We start from the raw sequence: 21,715 nt of genomic DNA, 5'->3' as shown, positions 1-21,715 counted from the left end.
TGCATCTGTGGACAAATCTGTTTTTTCATTATGTGAGCATTTTTCACAGAATGCCATTTTAGGGCTATAGTACATACTCAGTACAGTAAGCCATCCTGGAAATTCTGAACTTCTTCTGGCAAGGGACTAGGGGAGAAAAATTATAATGAAACTAGGACATCAAAGTGTTTCGGCCAGTAGAAACAATTTGATCCAAAGAGAAAAAAAAGACACTCACTTGGGATCATTGGTTAAGAGGGAAAGCAAGAGTGGAAAATTGGGTATATTTATAGGGTAAGAAAGTATTTGAATATTAAAGATTTCGATAATTTTTGTAGACATCAAGGTTATTGAAGAAGTGAGAATTAAGTGATGTTAATACCAAACCTCTGCCTATACTAAATTATTATTAAATATGATTGACTGATTAAAGAAATTATAGCATCTCGGCACATAGACCTGCTTTTTAAATTGTTGCTCTTTTTAGTTTGTTACAGATTTCACTCACTATTAGGCAATTGATTAAGTAAGTTGTATTACTTAACCAACAAGCATAGCTAATATTACAGACTTTGAAAATCAATATTGGTAATAAATTATACATCAGTATTTCTTTTGTGTGGTGGTTTAGCAGTAGTTCGTAGTGGTTAGCATCACAGACTCTGGAGCCAGACTATCTGGGTTTACACCCAAGTTTGCTATTTCTAGCTGTGTGACCTTGGGCAGCTTCCCTTTGACTCAAGAGTCCTCATGTGTAAAAGAGAGACAGCATGCTGCCTGCCTCAGGGAGATTGTGTGAGAAGTGAGTGAATTCATTCATGTACAGTATTTAGAACAGTATTCAGTATTTAGTTACTGAAAGTCAAAGTTTGTTGTGGCAATGGGTGATGAACAGTGATAAAAATGACTTTGAAAGAGTAAAAGTCATGCCCTGTGAATAGATGGAGTTGGATCTGTTTGGAGAATATAAAATTAAGAGAAGACAAAACTGATATTTTCAACTGAAGAATGTTATGTATAGTGGACAAAGAAGGCTTGTTTTATGTTATTTCAAAAAGCCAAACTAGAACCATTTGGAAGAAGCTATTTAGGGACAAAATTTGAGTCAATAAAAGTAAAATGACTTCTCAAGCAGTGTTTTCTACAGTGTGGTACACTTGCCCCTTGTGGTACCTAAGATGATTTTTGATGGTGCACAAATACACATTAAAATAAACACATGACTATTACAGCTTAAGAACGTTCCTTAGAAAATACAGAACTGGCAGAAATCTATGATGTTACAGTGGTGCTAGGCTTGATTGAGTCCATTAAAAAATAATACATAAATATGAATATAGTTGTTATGAAGATGAGGCAAACATTGTAAAGATTTTGTGATTCTACCTTTCTAATTAATTAGCATTATGGCTAAACATGTAAATATTCCTATAAGGGATAAACAGGGACTGGAATAAAGGTCAGGAAGTTGGTCAAAACCGGTAAATCTATGAACTACCCTGGCACATCCTTTAACTCTGAGCCTCTGTTTACTCAGATATAGAAAAAGTTATAATCCCACACCTGTATGTCTCATGAAATTGTTATATTAGATTTTTTTTTAATTTTAACAAAAACTGCCATAGAAACGTAACTGCAAATAGGCTCCTATTTCTGAACAGACCATGTTCCTCAATTCAGACATCCAGCTGAATTGACTAGTGGACACTGCCACTATTGAATAATTCAAATTTTGTAGAAGAGTCCAAATTTAACATCCAGAAGTACTTTAGGGAAGTCACATTATATAGGAATGGGTAGATTGTCTAAAAACCAAAGGATTTACTCTCTGATGTTAGAATGACGGCTTTAATGTTTCTAAGTGTATAAATCTTATACTTTTAATTATCAGTAGTAAAAAACAAAATACAAAATTTTGAAAAACACCTTGTTTTCCGTAGAAGTAAGGAGCAATACAAAATGATGTATTTGAGTATTTGTTTCTATTACTGTAGGAATTACTGTACTCCCTTCACATGTCTCCCAAGGAAAATAGCTTACATTTTTATTAGTACATATGATTTTTCAAAAGGAGAACAGATCGAGAAGTATGGGGAAGGGGTGGCATTAGCAAGCTGGTTTGAAATTCAAATTTGTCGTGATTAGCCACATACAGCCATGTTTGTAATCAAGAGCTTGCTCTACTTTGGGAGGAAGTTATGTGTATCTTTTAATTAAGAAAATTTACTCAGTAATGAAATTGTTTTAAGTGTATTAAGTTATGAAAATAGGAAACTTGAGTATGCAATCAGTTCATTTTTTTATGCTGATGGAAGTAAAGTAGATAGCAGCAGATTTATTTTGGATATTGAAAAGGATTATGATTTGGGAGTCATATTTCTCTCCCTGGTTTTGGCTTTTTTAGAGCAAAAAATAAGAATGTCATTAGTTTCACACCAAGAGAACTTTAACCTTTAAATATTTCCAGCTGATTTGGTATGTTTACCTATCCCTTCCTCCAGCTGCAGTAATTCAGGTACCACAAACTATAGCTAAGAGTCAATATATAAGGGCACAAAGGTCCTAAGGAGAATGTTAGAATTATCCTGTTTCTTTTTTAGTAGCTGTGGGTTAGAATCTAAATAAGATCATTGGTAATCCAGGACCAAAATGTAAAGTTCCTTGTATAAGAAAGGTCTTCAGGCTTTTCTCACATCGTTCTTATTACCTTCATTTAAAACAAAGAAATATATATGTGTGTGTGTGTGTATAATACATATTTTAACACACATGCATAATATATATATATTTACACATGTATGTTAAATAGACAATTCCTCACTTTTTCTAAGGCTTTATAAATTTATGTAACTGAAATCTAATATTATAAATACAGTGTTTTATACAACAAATTATTTGCTTTTTTTCTAAATCATATTCTAAATGAGTTTGGGAGGAACATATTGTTTTAAGAAGTCTCTTTTAATTAAAACATAATGAATACTAGACATTTAATGATTTTTCTTTCTCACTGAGGATTTCTGATAATTCTGATTCAGTTGCAGTGGGATATATCCCTGAAATTCACATAGAAATATCGGTAGAAAAAGTGAGTACACATACCACTGCTTAGAGTGGTGGTAGCAGATTGGTTATTTCCGTGACAGGGAAGAGGAAACGTTTCACATGGTTTAGCTTCATCTGCAGTCAGTTCTATTTTTGGTAATGTAAAGACTTGGAATCTGAGAGTTGTCCAAAAAATAAGTGCAATAGCTCTTTACAGGATTCTAAAATTCCTCAGGTATGAGATAGTTGGAGAAATTTTCTAAATAATGTGTTCAAACCTAGGACTGACATGAAACCTAAGATGTTGTGTTTGTGCATATTTTCACTATTTTAATATTGAGTAGCCTCAGCTAAGAAGCATAAACTGGTTATGATGTTGTTAATTTTCTCAATAGATCATGAATTATGTTACACATTATTATTTCATCATAATTCATAATTTGACTTTAAATTTGATTAAAACAGTTTCATTTGCTTTATAAATGTTTGACCCTTTACAGCTATGAATGAAATTCCCCAAAGCAAATTTATATTGGATTAATGCCATTAGACCAGGCCTAAGGATAAGCAGGAAGCCCAGCTCCTAAGACATGCTGTGAAGTGTTTTGGGGCTATTGACCATTTCCATGCTTAGTACAACTAGTAAGACTTCAGGGGATTCATTCTTCTATAGCCTGTTCTTGATAGCTCCTTTTATTATTCCTATTGTCTGATTTTCCATAGTTGACTTCCATCTCTTTGAAACCCTGTTTTCCTTAAGGCCGATATAACTTTTAGAAGACCTACACAACAAAATTCTAAATGCTGGTTCCACCCCTACCCTTATCCTAAACTAATATATAGGTCAGGTAAGCTATATATAATCTATATATATACAGATTATATATACAGAAACACACACAGAGGTAAGCTATGTATAAACTAGTATACAGGTCAGGTAAATCTGCCAGACTTTGAGGTAACTGGACGTCATGGACAGGTTTAAGTCTGCAACAGATTATATAACTAAAGACAGTAGAATGGCAGGGTTACTTTATATAAAAGACTAATATTTATTGACTTATTTCTTGAAGTATAAATGATTAAGAGTTTTCAAGTTTGATTTTCCTCCTTTTTATTATAGGGAAACTACTGCTGTATCCTAACCTTGTAGGCACACTTCTTTATATTAAAGCCTTAGTAGTATAAATTTTTTGTTTAATTTGGTAAAATCTCTATAATAGAATGTATTTAATGACATGAAATGTTTTCCTTTGATCTTTAAGTTTTATACCTTTGGAGAAACTACATTTCTGACAACTTTTAATATATATTTTGATTGGAAATTTTTCAATATCAGATTTTTCCCAGGCCTAAAAATATCCATGAACATAAATTAAGATCTTGATTTTGACAGTCATTTTTGGTTTACTGTTAATTCCAGAGTGGAAATACTCATTGTATACTCAGATTTGGGGGAATGAGTTATTTAAAAACAAGTTGCAAATTTTATCAAGCTGGTACTTTCTTAGGAAAAATAAATTGCTGTATTTTTTATCCATGAGGAATTATGTAAACTGCTAATAACATAGGTTGAAATGCTTTCTGCTTTATAGTTTTACAATATTTAACACATGTACTATTCTTCAATGATACTAATAATAATTTGTATCTAAATCCCTCTTACTCCAGATGTAGAGACATAAGCGCTTAGTTAGCTGTTATAAATTGTACCAAAAAGATTGAAAGCATTATTAGCTATAGTACATCATTAATCATTTTCAGCTAAGCAAGTTTGAACATGGATTTATTTCTTTACATTCTATCTAAACTCTACAGGCTTCAGAGAATGAATTTAATGTTGTTATATATTTTCATTCTTCTGTGTCTTCCATTTACTTTTTCCATGCAGGGCTTGGTATAAAGTGATATAGATCTGAATTACTAGTTGGACAGTATATGCTATATCACTATAATAAGTAGAAAAACAAGGATTTAATTCATGTTATTTCCATTCTTTGGGAAAATTATTTGAGATGCTATTTAACCATAAAGTGTTACATATTCTTATCCTGATTAGATGAAACAAATACTTATTCATGAATTTTAACACAAATGAGAATAAATTATATTTTTCCTATTAATTTCACAGTTTTTATACAGTTCAGATGATACATATATGAGTGCATTGTAAATATTAAAACACCATGCTGATGTTATGTGATGACATTGTGGTAGCTCTTAAGACAAAGTAGCACTAATTTCCAGATGCCCACGTAGCTTTTGTATATGTGGGCTTATTTTTAGTTCTGACATTTTACAATTTGTCCTTTGTTTACATGCAGCAAGGAGTTATGGGCGAAGACGAGGTAATTCATTTCTGTTTGCTATGGTATAACTCTTTCTAATTGGGTTTTACTGATCAATGTTATAATTAATTATCCCAGATTTATTATGCAATGTCTGGAAACTCACAGAAAAAATTGTATTTTGATTTGCGCACTTGTCAAAGTTTTGAATCCTAAATATCTTAACCTTTAAAGTACATTTTCATACTAATATGGTTATTTAATAAACTTTTCCATTTTAAGCTGTCCAGATTTTAACTGTTTTTAAATTTATTTGTGTATCTTTTAAAATAAACCTGCTGTTTATAGTTTTTTTAAGAGATTTGTTTAATAAATACTAGTGAAGGTGACATGCTCTCTCAGTCTGTAACTGATTGTCTTATCTATGATATGTAATTTACAACTCTAGTTTATTAGTTTTATGTTTGACCCAGTTGAAAATGACAAATACCAAACAGATTACTGTTAACACTGATATATAGAAATCATGTTGCTAATATTTCTCTGTGTCTTCTAAGAATATAATAGTTTCTCTCTCCCTGTCTCTAACCCCATACACACACACACATTCTTTTTCTCTCCCACAAAAGTCTTCCCCTCTGGGTTCTTGTTATCTTAAGGAAAAGGCCAGGACCATATGATACTGTGCTATTCAGCTTCGTAGGAAAGCAGCTGACATTTTCCATGGCTTAAACTTTGCTTTTCTTTTTCATGTGCAGAAATTGATGGGGAGAAAGGTAGATGTGATGATGGGAGAGATGAAGCAAAAGTAACTTTACACACAAAAAAATAATAATAATTGTAGACTGTGACTATAATATCAAGAAAAAGCAAAAATTTCTCCTTTTAGATAGGAACTTGCTACTACTCATATATATTTCTGTCCTCTGGGAGCCGTAAAGATATCCTCTACATCATAACTGCCTCCCAGCATTGGAAGAAAGATCTCACATGGTTTTTTGTTTGTTTGTTTGTTTTTTGTTTTTTGTGGTACGCGGACTTCTCACTGTTGTGGCCTCTCCCGTTGCGGAGCACAGGCCCCAGACGCGCAGACTCAGCGGCCATGGCTCACGGGCCCAGCCACTCTGCGGCATGTGGGATCTTCCCAGACCGGGGCATGAGCCCGTGTCCCCTGCATCGGCAGGTGGACTCTCAACCACTGTGCCACCAGGAAAGCCCCTCAGATGGTTTTAAGGCTTTTGGTAGAAGCCTTCTATAGGACAGAACTGACAGTTGTCACATTTATATGGCTTAGTTTGGGGGGGTAACAACTGAATTTTCCTCTCAAATTACATGACATTAGTAATTATTTTAGTTGGTCCTCTGTGAATATAGGACCAAATTACATGGCATTAGTAATTATTTTAGTTGGTCCTCTGTGAATATAGGACCTTTTACAATTTTGGATTTGATGGTCAGATGAAAATATCCTGTGATAAATCATAATATAAAAAGAATATATATATAATATATTATATATAACTGAGTCACTTTGCTGTACAGCAGAAATTAACATTGTAAATCAACTATACTTCAATAAAATTTTTTTTAAAGTTTATCCATTAGAAATAACTATTGAGAGATTTTGAGTTTGAAAGTACTTTAACACACTAAGTAATAAAACATTAAAAAAAAAAAAGCCGCATACCAAAGGAATGACTCAGAAAGAACTAGAAGTAGCCTGGCTCTCTTCCTATTTTCTACTCATTTTTTCCTCTTCCTATGCTAGATGTTATATCAGTATCACATCAATAACCTTTTAACTACCAAGGACCCCTTTTATGGGTTTCATGTTTTAGGTTTGGTCCATCAAAGGAAGTACATTTATTCATTTATTTAGTCATTTTTCTTTTCTAAAAAGAAATCTCATACACATCAGATCTGTTGATGTGGGATGTGTCACACTGAGTTGATATAATTTTTGCCAAAAAATAAGACATTGTTCTTTACCAGTGCAGTGGTGGGTGGACAGTATTATTTTCTCAAGGCATGTTGACTTTATAATCTAGTTTAGGAAGAACTATTTTTTCTTCTTTTGTCACCTTTGACTCACCTTTAAGCTCAGGCACAGAGTGGCTATTTTCATTTAAAAGATTTTCCGCTTGACTGCAGTGAAACCAAATTACTACCAAAATGAATTTATATATTTTAATATCTTTAATAATGTCAACATAAGAACTTTAAATCAAACTGGCTACAGATATTAATATATGAAATATACCTTAGGAATAATCAAAATTTAATTATACTGAAAGTAAGAAAAACCAAAGTTTTTTTTCCCTGCTTTTCATTTGTGTCCTGCCCCAACTCCTATGTATTTCTGTACTGTGGGAGCCATAAAGAGTTCTACTTCAGTGCTGCCTGGGGGCCAGGATTAGAAAGGAGAAAGACTCTCACATCTATTGTATTTATTGTCTGTTCAATGTTTATTCCATTCTGAGAGTGAACATACTCGTCTGAGCTTGGAGTAGGGTGGTAGGTTGTGAAGGGAGGTGTGAAATGTAACTTAAACTCTATCTCTCAATCTAAAATATTTCTATTATTGCAATCTTCCCTTTAATAAAGGATTAAAGGGCTGCTCTACTCCAGAAGGAGTAAAATTATATAGAATATTTTTTAAAATAACAGAAATAAAGAACCTCCAGTATTTTAGTTAGTGGTACTAAACACCACAAAGCAATCTTTTCTAGCAGACAAGCAAAGCTTTAGTTAGTAGATTTTAGTAGATTATATATGGAATGAGAAGATAAGAGAAATACTTTTTAAAGAGAATGAAAATATGGAGGTTTAATTAGAGAGGTTGGATTTATTCATACTGTATATGTAGCCATTCATATTCATGTGCTATAATGAATAAGGAATTATTAATAATACATTATACTTAAAGTATTGCTTAAAAATTGACCTGGGATTTTCTATGATTAGATTTAATTTGAACTCATTTGACTCTTTTTTAACAGTCTTGTGAAATAGCCAGACTAAGTGTATACTCCCTAATATCACCACTACCAAACCCTTTTATGATGACATCAAGGCTGAAAATTTTCATCTTTGATAAATACTTTTTTCACATTTTTTATTGAATTATAATTTGCATACAATATTATACTAGTTTCAGATGTACAATATAGTAATTCAGTATTTGTGTGCATTACAAAATGATCACCATGATAAGTCTAGTAACCATCTGTCACCATACAAAGTTATTACAGTATTATTGACTTTATTCTCTATGCTGTACATTGCATCTCTGTGACTTACTTGTTTTACAACTGAAAGTTTATACCTCTTAATCCCTTTTACAACTATTTCTATTTCATTTATTCCCCTCTGGAAACCTCCAGTTTATTCTCTGTATCTATGAATCTGGTTCTGTTTTGTTCTGTTTATTCATTTGTGTTATTTTTTAGATTACATATATAAGTGAAGTCATACAGTATCTATCTTTGACTTATTTCATTTAACATAATACCTTCTAGGTCATCCATGTTATTGCAAATTGCAAGATTTCATTCCTTTTTTTTTTCGACTGAGTAATATTCCATGGCATATATATACCACATCTTCTTTATCCATTCATCTATTGATGGACACTTAGGTTGCTTTCATATCTTGTCTATTGTAAATAATGCTGCAGTAAACATAGGGGTACATGTATCTTTTCGAATTAGTGTTTTCATTTTCTTCAGATAATACCCAGAAGTATTATTGCTAGATGGCAGCTCTATTTTTAATTTTTTGAGGAAATCTCTGTACTGTTTCCCATAGTGCCTGCATAAGTTTTTGTTCCCACCAACATTGCATGAGTGTTGCCTTTTCTCCACATCCACGCCAGCACTTGTTGTTTCTTGTCTTTTTTGATAACAGCCATTCTGACAGGTGTGAGTTGGTATCTCATTGTGGTTTTGATTTGCATTTCCCTGATGATTAGTGATGCCAAGTAGATTTTTGTGTATCTATTAACCATCTGTATGTCTTCTTTGGAAAAATGTCTATTCAAGTCCTCTGCTTATTTTTGTTGTTGTTGTTATTGTTGATAATCGAATTGAATGAGTTCCTTATATATTTTGGATATCAACCCCTTATTGAATATATCATTTACAAATACGTCTCCCATTTAGTTGATTGCCTTTTCATTTTGTTGATGATTTCCTTCACTGTGCAAAGCTTTTTACAGTTTGATGTAGTCCCATTTGTTTATTTTTGCTTTTGTTATCCTTGCCTAAGGAGACATATTCAAAAAAAGTATTGCTAAGACCAGTGTCAAAGAGCTTACTGCCTATGTTTTCTTCTAGGAGTTTTAGGTCTTACATTTAAGTCTTTAATCCATTTTGAGTTTATTTTTGTATATGGTGTGAGAAAGTAGTTCAGTTTCATTCTTTTGCATGTAGCTGTTCAGTTTTCCCAGCACCATTTATTGAAGGGACTATCTTTTCCCATTGTATATTCTTGCCTTCTTTGTCATATAGATTAATTGACCATATAAGCGAGGATTTATTTCTGGTCTCTCTGTTCTGTTCCCTTGATCTATGTGTCTGTTTCTATGTCACTACCATACTGTTTTGATTAGTCTAGCTTTTTAGTATAGCTTAAAATTAGGGAGCCTAATACCTCCAGCTTTGTTCTTCTTTCTCAAGATTGCTTTGGCTATTCAACGTTTTTGTTTTTGTTTTTGTTTTTATGGTTCTATACAAATTTTAGGATTATTTGTTCTAGTTGTGTGAAAAATGCCATTGGTATCTTAACAGAGATTGCATTGAGTCTGTAAATTGCTTTGAGTAGTATGGAAATTTTAACAATATTAATTCTTCTATGAACACAGTATATTTTTCCACTTATTTGTGTCATCTTCAATTTCTTTCATCAGTGCCTCATAGTTTTTAGAATATAGGTCTTTCAGCTCCTTAAGTTTATTCCTAGGTATTTTATTCTTTTTGATGTGATTGTAGGTGGGATGTTTTCTTGCTTTCCCTTTTCTGATAGTTTATTAGTGTGTAGAAATGCAACAGATTTCTGTATGTTAATTATTATGATAACTGTCAGAGAATGGACGAAATCTTCAAAGCATGACCAAAAAGAAGCCAGGGTAATACTATAAGACAGGGTCAACAAAGTATAACCCACAAACCAAGGCTTCTGGTTTTTTAAACAAAGTTTCATTACAACACAGTCATGCCCATTCAGTTACTTTTTGTCTGGTTGCTTTGGAGCTACAGTGATGACAGTTGAGTAGTTGCAACAGAGAAATGTATGGCCTACAAAGTCTAAAATATTTACCATCTGGCCCTTTACCGAAAAAAATTGCTAATCCCTCCTCCTCAAAGAGACTGACTTACCTACTCTATACTTATACCCAGACATAGCAATTTTTAAAAGAAACAGAATTTTAGTGAACTTAATTATAAAGTAAATATATTATGTCTAGACATTAATTTACAAAGACATACAGGGTACTAGATTTTAATTGGTTGTTTAAATTAAATACCTTATTCATTCTCTGTGAGAAAAGGACAAACCTATTATTGGGGCAAAATGCTTTTAAGTAACAAATGTACCTTATAGCTCCTGTCTCAGTTCTTTGGAGAAACATGTGTGATAGTGATTCTGTCTGATTAAACAGATGGTGCCTGAGAGAGATCAGTCCTGGACCTACTTTTGTTGTTTTGATAGTTTTTTTAATCCTTGCATATGAAATAAAAATCATACCATCACACTGGTGGGTTATTTAACCCAGTAGAGTGGCTGCTAGGATCTTGAGGATGGGAGGAATATTCATTCTTAATAATAATAGTTTGTTTTGTGTTTGCTTTTATTTTTAAAACAACAATCAGTACATAAAAGTATAGATATACATTGATATCAAAGAACCATGCTCAGCTTTAAGCTATAAATTGACTAATTTTGTACAAATGTTTTCTTTTCCTCTCCTGGTAATTTTAGTTTTCTTTTTTATTCATGAACTTGATGAACTTTACTGAGAAGTATATCGATTTTTTAAGTGTTCAGAGAGCCAACGTTTGCCTTTATTGACTCTTTTTTTAATGTTAGTTTTCTGTGTCATTGATTTTACTTTTTTCATTTCCTTGATGCTACTCTTTTTGTATTTAATTTATTATTTTTCTATCTCTTCGTGGCAGAAACTAGGATTATTTAAGTATTTCTTATTTTCTAATATGCATTTAAAACTATAAAATTCCCTGTAAGTATGAAAATTTTCCTCTAAGTAAGTAGCTCTTGCTACATCCCACAGATTTTATATTGTGATTTCATTATCAGTCAATTTCATTCTTTTGAGGTGTAAAACCTGAAAATATAGCCTAGTTTCAGAGCAAAAAAGGAGAAAGGTAATTTAATTTTGGTTGAAAACTGTTGTAAATATTTTAGTCCAAATCACTTTATGATCAAACTCTACTTTTCTCAACACATATAATTTTACCTTTACTGCCAGTCATTTTCATGGATCATTCTTAGAAAGTATGTTTAAAGTACATGGAAAACATAATTATTAACTGGTTCTCCTTTTATTGCCATGTTGATTTGGGTTATAGGGGAGGATAATTGGAAAGGTAAAAAATATTTTTGTTGGTGATATATATTTAGTTAACTCCTCTTTTAAACGGGTATTTAACTCTATAACTTTTATGGCTTCTAGAAGGAAAGTGGTCATGATTTTCCAACAATGAAGATTCTTGTTAGTATGGCCAGTATGTGACATATTCCTAGCCTTTCCATTACATCCTTCATTCAGCTGAACTTTGGTTAATAGATTCTAGACATATAGATTATAGATTTTGATAGTTATTTTACTAACTGTAGTATTTATTATAATTAGAAATATAGAATAATTCATTAATATATAATGAATATTCTTACAATATTATAGTTAAGAAAAAATTTTAAGTCATTTTGGGTCACTTGTGTGACATTGCTTATGTAGTGATTTTCTTTGTCACTGCATTCGATATTTATACTTAAGTATTGCCATGTCTGAAATAAGTATAAAATTTGGATTTGCCATTTTAATCAAAAACTAGTTAATGTGCATGTTGTTTCTCTACCTCATCTTATTCCTTTTAAAATATACAATTATTTACTTAAAGTCCAACCATAGAAAGTTGAAACAGTTATTCATAATTAATATTACTTTTGATGGCTCTTGATGAGGTTCATTTTAAGGAAAATAGTTTCATTTTGAAGAGCTTTCTTTCCATTGATCACAAAGAATATTGACGTTTTTTTCTCATTGGTCCTTATTCCTGATAGCAAAGGTATTGGGAAAGCTAAATATCCAGAGTTACTCAGTGAACGTGGGTATCTTTCAGAACATCTTACTTAAACTGAATTTGAATCTGCAGAATAATTTGTTTCCTATACCAAATATGATCTTTCTCCCTGATTTTGGTTTTATAAAATTAAAATTCTTATTTCTAACATCTAGCTAGCTATAGTTCACAGACATGTAGCCCCTTCCTTCTCACCTCAACCCCAACTGTATGCAGGCCACAGAGTCTAGCATCAGGATTGCTACAGAGGATTATACAGGCTGTGCCCATATGAGGGTGGGCTCAGATGGGGACTGAAGTCCTAGAGGGGGTGCCTTTTTCTGTTTTGCATATGTGCAGAAGCACATATTTACACATATGTATGTAAATGTGTGCATATTTACACATGCAGTAAATTAATTCAAGGTCTTATATGCAAGTATTACTTGGTGCTTTTGTCCTTACTTACTGTAGTCTGCAAGTGGTTTTTAATGTCTTCTTATCTGTTTAGTCTGTGCCATTTCTTTCTGCCACCAATTTCTAAAAGGTTTCTCCTAAAACCTTTCTTCTAAAAGGTTACACATCCAGTCTACCCATCCCCATACATCAGATTCTTGCTGCTTTCCATAAGAAATTGAAGTGATTTAGTGTTTGTTTGTGATGTAATTGTTGTCATATGACCATGTTTATTTCTAAGTCATTCCTCAGACAACTTCTCTCTTGAATCTAGGTAATTAAACCTTTAAACTCTCTGAATTTTCCTTAATTTTTTTATGCCTATGTCGCCTTCAATTTTAAGCCTTTGAATTTGTTGTTGCTCTTTTTATGCCTGACTTTAATTTATCATTTTCTTAGATCCGAGATTCAAGTTATATTTGTTCTTATATTTTAGGTCGTTCTTCCCTCTTTCCAATAGATGATGGCTTGCTGGATGATGGTCATAATGATCAAGTTGGTGTTTTAAATTCACCCACATGTTACTCAGCTCATCAAAATGGAGAGCGAATAGAACGTTTCTCTCGAAAAGTTTTTGTTGGTGGTCTTCCTCCAGATATTGATGAAGGTAAAATGATGATTTGGCATATAAAAAAACAAACCTGAAATATAATGTGAATGGGGATATGGAGTTTTTTTTACCTCTAGAGATTTTCAGTTAAAATGGATATCTATCTCTGTTTAAATATTTTGTCACCTGTTGAAATATAAAGATAATTGAACAAATAACTTTTTTAAGTTTGTTTCTTTAGTTTATATCTTATGCATATTATTATTGTGAGAATTTTTTGTAAATAAGATTTTCATCTAGTTCATCTCCCACTTATGTTTTTAAATATAGAACATATTTGAATACATTAAACTTTTTTATGTATTTATTTAAAACTTTTTGTATGACTATAACATGCATGCATGCACACGCACATGCATGCACGCACGCACACACACACACAGTGAATTAAAGGTAACCAACCACAAAACTTTACCTGTAATGCATGACAGTTAAAAATTCAATTTCTTTAAGTATAAATGTGCTTTTAGAAACACATAAGAAAAGAGGCTATAAAACCCAAGCAAATAATGAAAACAGTACATAAACAGGAAATTTAGGTTATACAAAGACTAATAAGCATATGTAAAAATTATCATGTGTAATAATAACAAGAAAAATAATTCAAGATTAAAAATACAGAAACTAATATTTGCAAAGCTGTGGGAAATCTGCCACTGTCATTCACAACTTACTAATAGAGAATATATTGCTACATTTTGGGAATTTTTTCAGTTGTGATTCAAATATCCACAAACTTATTCTATGTATTAATCAGTATAATAAAGTTTCCATGGGATAAAATAACCTAGAACATGTCATTGGATGTGACCTGTATGTCTTTCAGTGAAACTGCCTGGCATGTATCAGACCCTAGTATATTTTAGAAATATTATAGCTTTACATGTCTTGTTTCAGCAGCCCTTTTTTCCTATAATATTTTACTTTATCAAGCAGTAATGGATCTCTTTATGGATCTTTAACTTGATATAATGTTGGCATGTTTTTCAAGCCAGTGATATTTATGATTTGCTATACTATAAATCCATTAGTGTCCATACATTAGTATATAAAATTTTAGAAGTCACACTGAATTGATTATTCTAGCCAATGTGCTACTTAAAAACTATTTTGATTAAAATAGCTATTAAGATTTATGTATCATTTTAGTGAGGATATTAGACATGTTTCTAGTATTTATATTCTAGTTTATCTTAGGCTATTTGGTACTTTAAATTTTTAAATCTTTAAAATAACGTATAAAATATAGGAGTTTTTTAGAATGAATCATTAAAACTGATTCCTAATGCATATTATTGTACTTTTTTAAGATGAAATAACTGCTAGCTTCAGAAGATTTGGGCCTTTGGTAGTAGATTGGCCTCATAAAGCAGAAAGCAAGTCCTATTTTCCACCAAAAGGTAAGAGATTTTTTTGTTAATATTTGCTAGGGAATAAGTTATATGAGAGCTAATTTTCTCTGCCTAAAGTATCATTCTAAGTAACTTGGGTACAGACATATAATAAAGTTTCTCTGATCAGTGAAATTAAGAAATGTGTGAAGTGAGAATAAAATATAAACCTATGACTATTTTAAGTATTGTAAGATATACATAAGTGTTCCAGATAATAGCAGATAACAAGAGAGCAGTATATACTCTGTTGATGAATTCAGATAGAGAAGAAAATGAATGGTCAGAAAAAAACTCAACTACATAAAGAGATAAAATGTGCAGAGGATGCCTAGTTGTGTTACTTACATATTGCCAGGATACTACTGTGACTGGTCACTAGAGGACAAGAATCACAAATTGAGTGCACATTCATTTGAGCAAAGCAATGCTACAGTCAGTGGGAACAGGAAGGATCACCTCACCCGCCCGAGTGGGGAGGGGAGGCAAGGGGAGAGAAGTGAACATGAATCCAGTCAGTCAGATTGCTAATGGCACATTCTCTGAAGTGAATAAAAGAAAGGGGAGGTTGAAAGACTAAGACTTTACTTTGAATATTATTGAAATGTAATTTTAGAAATGAAAAAACACACTATTCTCATGGCTGAGTGGATTTTCAAGCCTGGAAAAAAGACTCCAGTAGATCTATTGAATAATCTGATTTTGGCTCCAGGAAAGGAAACATGTTAAGAGTTATTGGCATACAAAAACTAGCTAAGGAATTCTGGTGATAAATTATATGAGCCGTCTCTACTTTTTGTCATTGAGAATTATAGAACTTCATTAGTGGTTTATGTAGTTCCTTAGAGAAATGGAATAATGTGGTGATTTTTTTTTAATACCTTTAGATCTTATACTTACAGAATCCTTTGAATCAGAGATTCTAGATCCCAGACCTCCATGAGAGTCTAGTTAGAGATATGGACCTGTTTCCATATACTCTAAATTTTCACATGATTTTGGAACTTACTGGACCTGGAGGTCCTGAATCCTTGGTGTAGAGAGAAAATTAGCTCCATATTGATGTAGATGTTCATTTCTTAGCTTAGTTTTAATCTGTTGTTCAGTGTTATGATCTTGTCCTTTTATACAGTTATTTTACTGAGTGTTCAATAAAAATGCCTGTTGGTTTCTAATGTTCCTGACTAAATTACCATCATCCCTTGTCTGGACTATTTCAGGTGTATGACTAGTCTGTCCACATTTCTGGCTATCTCCAGTTTTTCTCCCACAGCATAGCTAGAGTAATATCTGTGAAAACAATCTGATGGTGCTACTCCTTGCTTCCAGCTTAAAACCCATCAGTGGTTTCTCTTATTGTTAGGATAAAGGCAAAAATGCATTCTCCCTGCCAGCCCTCCCCATCCCATTCCTTCTCCCAGTATTGCTTCTTGTTTCTTTCTAGCTCTGCAAACTGGCCTTGCTCTCTCCTGCCTCAGGACTTTTATGTTTGTTGTTCTCTGGACCTGAAGGCTTTCCCTGCCTCTTCATCTGTATATCTCCTACTTTTCTCAGCTTAAATATCTGTTGCTGGTGGGAAACTGTTAAGGACCCACCTAATGAGGTCAAATCCTCCTATTGTAGGCCCTTCTAGAACTGTGCCCTTTCAGAGCACTCCTCACAGTTGCAATATTACAGTTTTACAATTTTATAAATATGCTTTTATTTTATTAATGTCAGATTCTTCCATTAATCTCTCAGACTGTGTCTTTACTCATCTTTGTATTCTCAGTAATTCATGGGTTGATAGTTGCCTAATAAATGATATATACAACTATAAATACTGTAGGATAGTTTATCCTTTGACCTGAAGTAGGTGGGGGAAAGCTTCATTGAGAAATTTTGAACTAAATCTAAAAGATACTGTGCAATTTAGATAGATTAAAAAGTTGTTCAATAGAGTTCCAGGCAGGAGTTGAAATATAATTTTAGAAAGGTATTAGAATTAGTTTTTGTCAAGACAGATACACATTTTCTGCATAGGCAGAAATGTAAGAAAGGTAGGTTGGCACTAATTTCATGAAACAGAATAGTTGCTGTCTTTGTTGCTGTTGCATTGTTATTGTGGTTTTTGTGGTAGTTGTTAGTTTATTTTCTCAAACTGAAAACAAGAAAAAAAACAACAAAAAATATTAGCAGTGGCAAATTATACTATTTTGGTACATTATAGTTAGTTGTACTCATTGCCAAAGACCAATGTTCCTAAACCTTGTGCTTTCAAGCATTTTTGTCATTGATGTAATTCATCATTTTCCATGGTTTGGAAAACACTGTGTAGAAGCATTCAGTTGACAAAGCTACCTTGTAATTAAGGTAATGATTTGAGACATTGGATACTGAGCCACACTTATACATACCTGTCCTTTGCAGTGAATAAGATTCACCCTATGTAAACATTAGCTTGTGCTAATAAATTCTAAAGAACTATTAGATGGTATTTTTGGTACGAGTATTTTAATGTTTAACGGCTTGCCTTAGCTAGATCATAATTTACCTGCCATGTTGCTTAATTAATTTTTGTGATACATTTTTTCCATAATAATCACAAAAATTATTAAGCAGTATTAAAATATTAATATCAGAAATTAACATCATAAAAACATAACATTAAAAATATTGACTTTAAAATACTATTTTAGTAAATCAGTCTTATATCCCCTCAATTATTACAAAACAATTACAGCTCTCAAAACCTTAGCTTGGGAACTTCCCTAGTGGTCCAGTGGTTAAGCCTCGGCGCTTCCAATGCAGGGGGCATGGGTTTGATCCCTGGTTGGGGAACTAAGATCCCACATGCCATGTGGTATAGCCAAAAAATAAAAAAAAAAATTAAAATAAAAAAACCTTAGCTTGTATCAAAATTAAATCCTTCACATAAAGAAAACCAGTCTTTTTTTTTTTATTTTTTCAAGCCTATTTAAATTGTTTCTAGCAATTAAAAAGTTCTAAGATGTGGTTTTAATCTTGCATAATCATACCTTTGGAAGTTTCTATTTGTGTAGGTTGGCTTTATGGCTTATTTATGAAATCAGGTATTGTAATTTTATTAAAATGAAGTACTTTGTGTGTGTGTCACATCAGACCTTTGTGGCACTAAAAGCCATTGTTGGCAATAAGCTGTGTTTTTTGAATTCCTAGTAAAACATGACCTCTTACTTCCCATTGTTTAATGGCACAGACATGGTTGGCCTGATTGAAGACATCTTCACATTAGGACTAGATTTCAGTGCTCTAGGTTTTGTGCATAGAAATCTTGTCAAGGAAAAGGGGTATTGTTAGGTCATTTATAGTCATCTGCTGCTGGGAATTAATCACATAACAGTAAACTTGTAATGTAAATTTCGATGCCTTCTTTTTATAATGAACTCTGTTCTGCCTACTAGATACATCATATTTGATTAAAAATTGACAATTGCTTGTCACAAGGAAAGGAGGAGGGGCATATTTTCAAAAGGTACAGGAATCTAAGCAAGAACTTGGATCCCAAGTGCAAACATAGTCTCCAGGCTGTTTGACAAAAAGTGTTCTGCTGCTCATCCACCTTGAGACGGACTTGTGGACACAGGAGGGGAAGGGAAGGCTGGGATGAATTGAGAGAGTAGCACTGACATACATGCACTACTGTGTGTAAAATAGATAGCTAGTGGGAAGTTGCTTTATAGCACAGGGAGATCAGCTCAGTGCTTTGTGACCACCTAGAGGGGTGGGATAGGGCGGGTGGGAGGGAAGCTCAAGAGGGAGAGGATATATGTATACATATAGCTGACTCACTTTGTTGTACAGCAGAAACTAACACAACATTGTAAAGCGATTATAATCCAATAAAGATGTAAAAAATAAAATAAAATAAAAGTCTGACCTATCCTTAAGAAACCTGTTTCTTGGTTTAAATGAATTTATTTATTTATTTATTTATGGCTGCATTGGGTCTTTGTTGTTAGGTCTTCATTGCTGCGCGCGGGCTTTCTCTAGTTGTGGTGAGCGGGGGCTTCTCTTCGTTGTGGTGTGCATGCTTCTCATTGCAGTAGCTTCTCTTGTTTCGGAGCTCAGGCTCTAGGCTCACAGGCTTCAGTAGTTGCAGCAAATGGGCTCAGTAGTTGTGGCTCGCAGGCTCTAGAGCGAAGGCTCAGTAGTTGTGGCACCTGGGCTTAGTTGCTCTGTGGCATGTGGGATCATCCCGGACCGGGGCTTGAACCCACATTCCCTGCTTTGGCAGGTGGATTCTTACCCACTGCGCCACCAGGGAAGCCTGGAACCTGTTTCATTCCAACCTCCCTAAGGGAGTTTTCTTAGTATCGTTTGGAAGTTGTCAGGATGATTGTGGAATTTTCCCTCTACTTATGGAAATTCCTGGGCCTTTCCACATGTGCTGTTTTCCACCTGTCCAAAAGTATGCTCTAGAACTTGTCTTACCCTGAGGGCATTTGAAGGAAACTTCAACTCCTGCTAAGCTCAACTGGTTAATCCTGCCACAGTCTTTAAGAAGACAGTATCATAGGAGACCTTAGAGCTGATCTAGGTTTGAAATTAATCAACCAACTACTTATGTGACTGACTTTGGGCAAGTAGTTTAACCACCTGACACCTCAGGGTTTTCTTCTGTAAATTGGGAATAATGTTTCATAGACTTGTGAGAATTAAATGAAATAATTCACATAAAGCTCTTATCACAGTATCGGATAGTAAGTGCTCTATATAAAGTAGCTAGTTATTTTACTGAGTATCTCTTTTTGTGTGTATTCCATAGGATATTATGTTCTCCTAGAGAAAGTATAATGTAGTCCTACTTTATAGGTTTTTCATCTTTTTCAAAGGCATGTATTTTCTAAACCATACTGAAATTTGGGGTGAAATCACTTACCTTGACATATTGCCTCATTCTTATGGTTAATACAGGCTATGCATTCCTTCTCTTTCAAGAAGAGAGCTCAGTTCAGGCACTAATTGATGCTTGTATTGAAGAAGATGGAAAACTCTATCTGTGTGTTTCCAGCCCTACTATCAAGGACAAACCTGTAAGTAAATGCTACTCAAACTTTAAGTTACAAATGCAAGTTTTCCAAAAACAGTTTTGAAATGATCATTAGTGAAAAAATAAATAAACTACCATTTTGAGTTCAATTTTTTAAAATTCATATAATTTATTATATCTGGATAAAATATTAAGTTTGTTTCCAAACCCATCTATCCAAAATTTTGAACAGTACAGTGGCACAAAGCTCATCAGCTATTAAAGGAGTGAGACCTAATACAGTAATGTCATTTTCTTCATAGGTTCAGATCCGTCCTTGGAATTTAAGTGATAGTGATTTTGTGATGGATGGTTCTCAGCCTTTGGATCCTCGAAAAACAATTTTTGTTGGAGGTGTTCCTAGGCCATTAAGGGCTGGTAAGTAGAATGTTAACAAATTTTGTTTTTTTTAAAACAATCATTTAAATATGAATTGATTCGGTACACATTTGGTACTATTGTGTACATGTCACCGCTGGGTGGGTGAAGGGCAGATTCTCCTTCTCCAATAGTTGCTTGCTACAGAATTTTGAGACAAATTCTGAGAATTGTTCTTAAGACCATTAAGGAACTGGAGAATTGGACACTCATCTATCAATATTGATAGCTAACTCCAAACAGACTCTGTAAGAAGAATCCACTCAAATACTGCATTTATGACTTTCTTAAGTGTAACTCTCTAAGATAATGAGAATTTGGGGTCTTTTTATGGAGTTTGATTCTGATATCTGAAGAAGAAATACGGGATTTTTTTTAAAGACACTTTAGATAAGTGAATGATAAACTTATGTTCATCAGTAATCAGGAACCAGAGATCTACCAGAAGAGGTCATATAGGAACATAATTATAGATGTAAATGCCCGCCATACAAGCAAGTTTTATGATACGGTGTACCCTTGTGAAGTGTGTTAGCGCCTTCCATCACTGAAAGCATCCTCTTCCAGTATGGGAGGTGCATGTTAAAGAACTATTCACACATGTAAATACTTACAGACATAGCTACTACAAAGAAAGACTAAGGGGAACAGAAGAGCATACAGCAAGGAAATGTGCTGTAATCTGATATTTTAAAGATACTTGTTTTGAGCTGTCATATAAAGATTGAACAGAAGGAGCAGGGTTAGGTGGTAGGAGGTTGTGAAGAGTGTTTCAGACAAAGGGAACAGCATATTCAAAGATCTTCAGTGGAGGGAAGCAGAGTGCCTCGGAGAGACTGAGGGAAGTCCAGAGTCACGGCCTAGGATATAAGGAATGAGGTGAGAGATACAAGAAGACATTGAAAAAGTAAATAGGAGTCAGATCATACAAGTCTAATAGCTAACTTGTTATTTATCCTCAGAGCAACTGGAAACCAATGAAGAGTTTTTAAGTAAAAGAGAGACATGATCATATTTTCATTTTTAAAAGACCAGTTTAGTTAATGACTTGTGGAGAGGGGAGTCAAGTTGAGAGTAGTTATACGTAGACCAATTTAGGAGCCTGTTTTTGCAGTCCAGGAGACAAATAGTGGTGGCTTGGGTTAGTGGTAGTGGTGGTGGTGGAAGAGCCAAGTGAACAGGTGTCACAGATATTTATAAGATAAATGCAAAGGCTG

At 33.4% G+C, this 21,715-nt stretch overlaps 1 protein-coding gene across 9 annotated transcripts in view; it reads left to right on the top strand.

Moving 5' to 3' along the window:
* The window catches only part of CPEB2 (cytoplasmic polyadenylation element binding protein 2), a gene marked incomplete at its 5' end in the record, with an annotated part of 64,043 nt that overhangs the window by 33,377 nt on the left and 8,951 nt on the right, over positions 1 to 21,715 (top strand). For 5 of the 9 annotated variants that reach the window (XM_082653361.1, XM_082653359.1, XM_082653362.1 and 2 more), the window contains 5 exons: positions 5,349 to 5,372; positions 13,506 to 13,676; positions 14,990 to 15,079; positions 20,006 to 20,124; positions 20,384 to 20,498. In XM_082653361.1, coding sequence (XP_082509487.1) covers positions 5,349 to 5,372; positions 13,506 to 13,676; positions 14,990 to 15,079; positions 20,006 to 20,124; positions 20,384 to 20,498 — 519 coding nt within the window. The remainder of the gene's footprint in view (positions 1 to 5,348; positions 5,373 to 13,505; positions 13,677 to 14,989; positions 15,080 to 20,005; positions 20,125 to 20,383; positions 20,499 to 21,715) is intronic. The other 4 variants (XM_082653363.1, XM_082653360.1, XM_082653364.1 and 1 more) reach the window with 1 other exon arrangement.

The sequence above is a fragment of the Grampus griseus genome, assembly GCF_964374135.1.
Source record: "Grampus griseus genome assembly, chromosome: 4".
In the NCBI taxonomy this organism is placed as follows: domain Eukaryota; kingdom Metazoa; phylum Chordata; class Mammalia; order Artiodactyla; family Delphinidae; genus Grampus; species Grampus griseus.
Note: the sequence above shows the minus strand (reverse complement) of the source record. Positions and strands in the feature narration are given on the sequence as shown.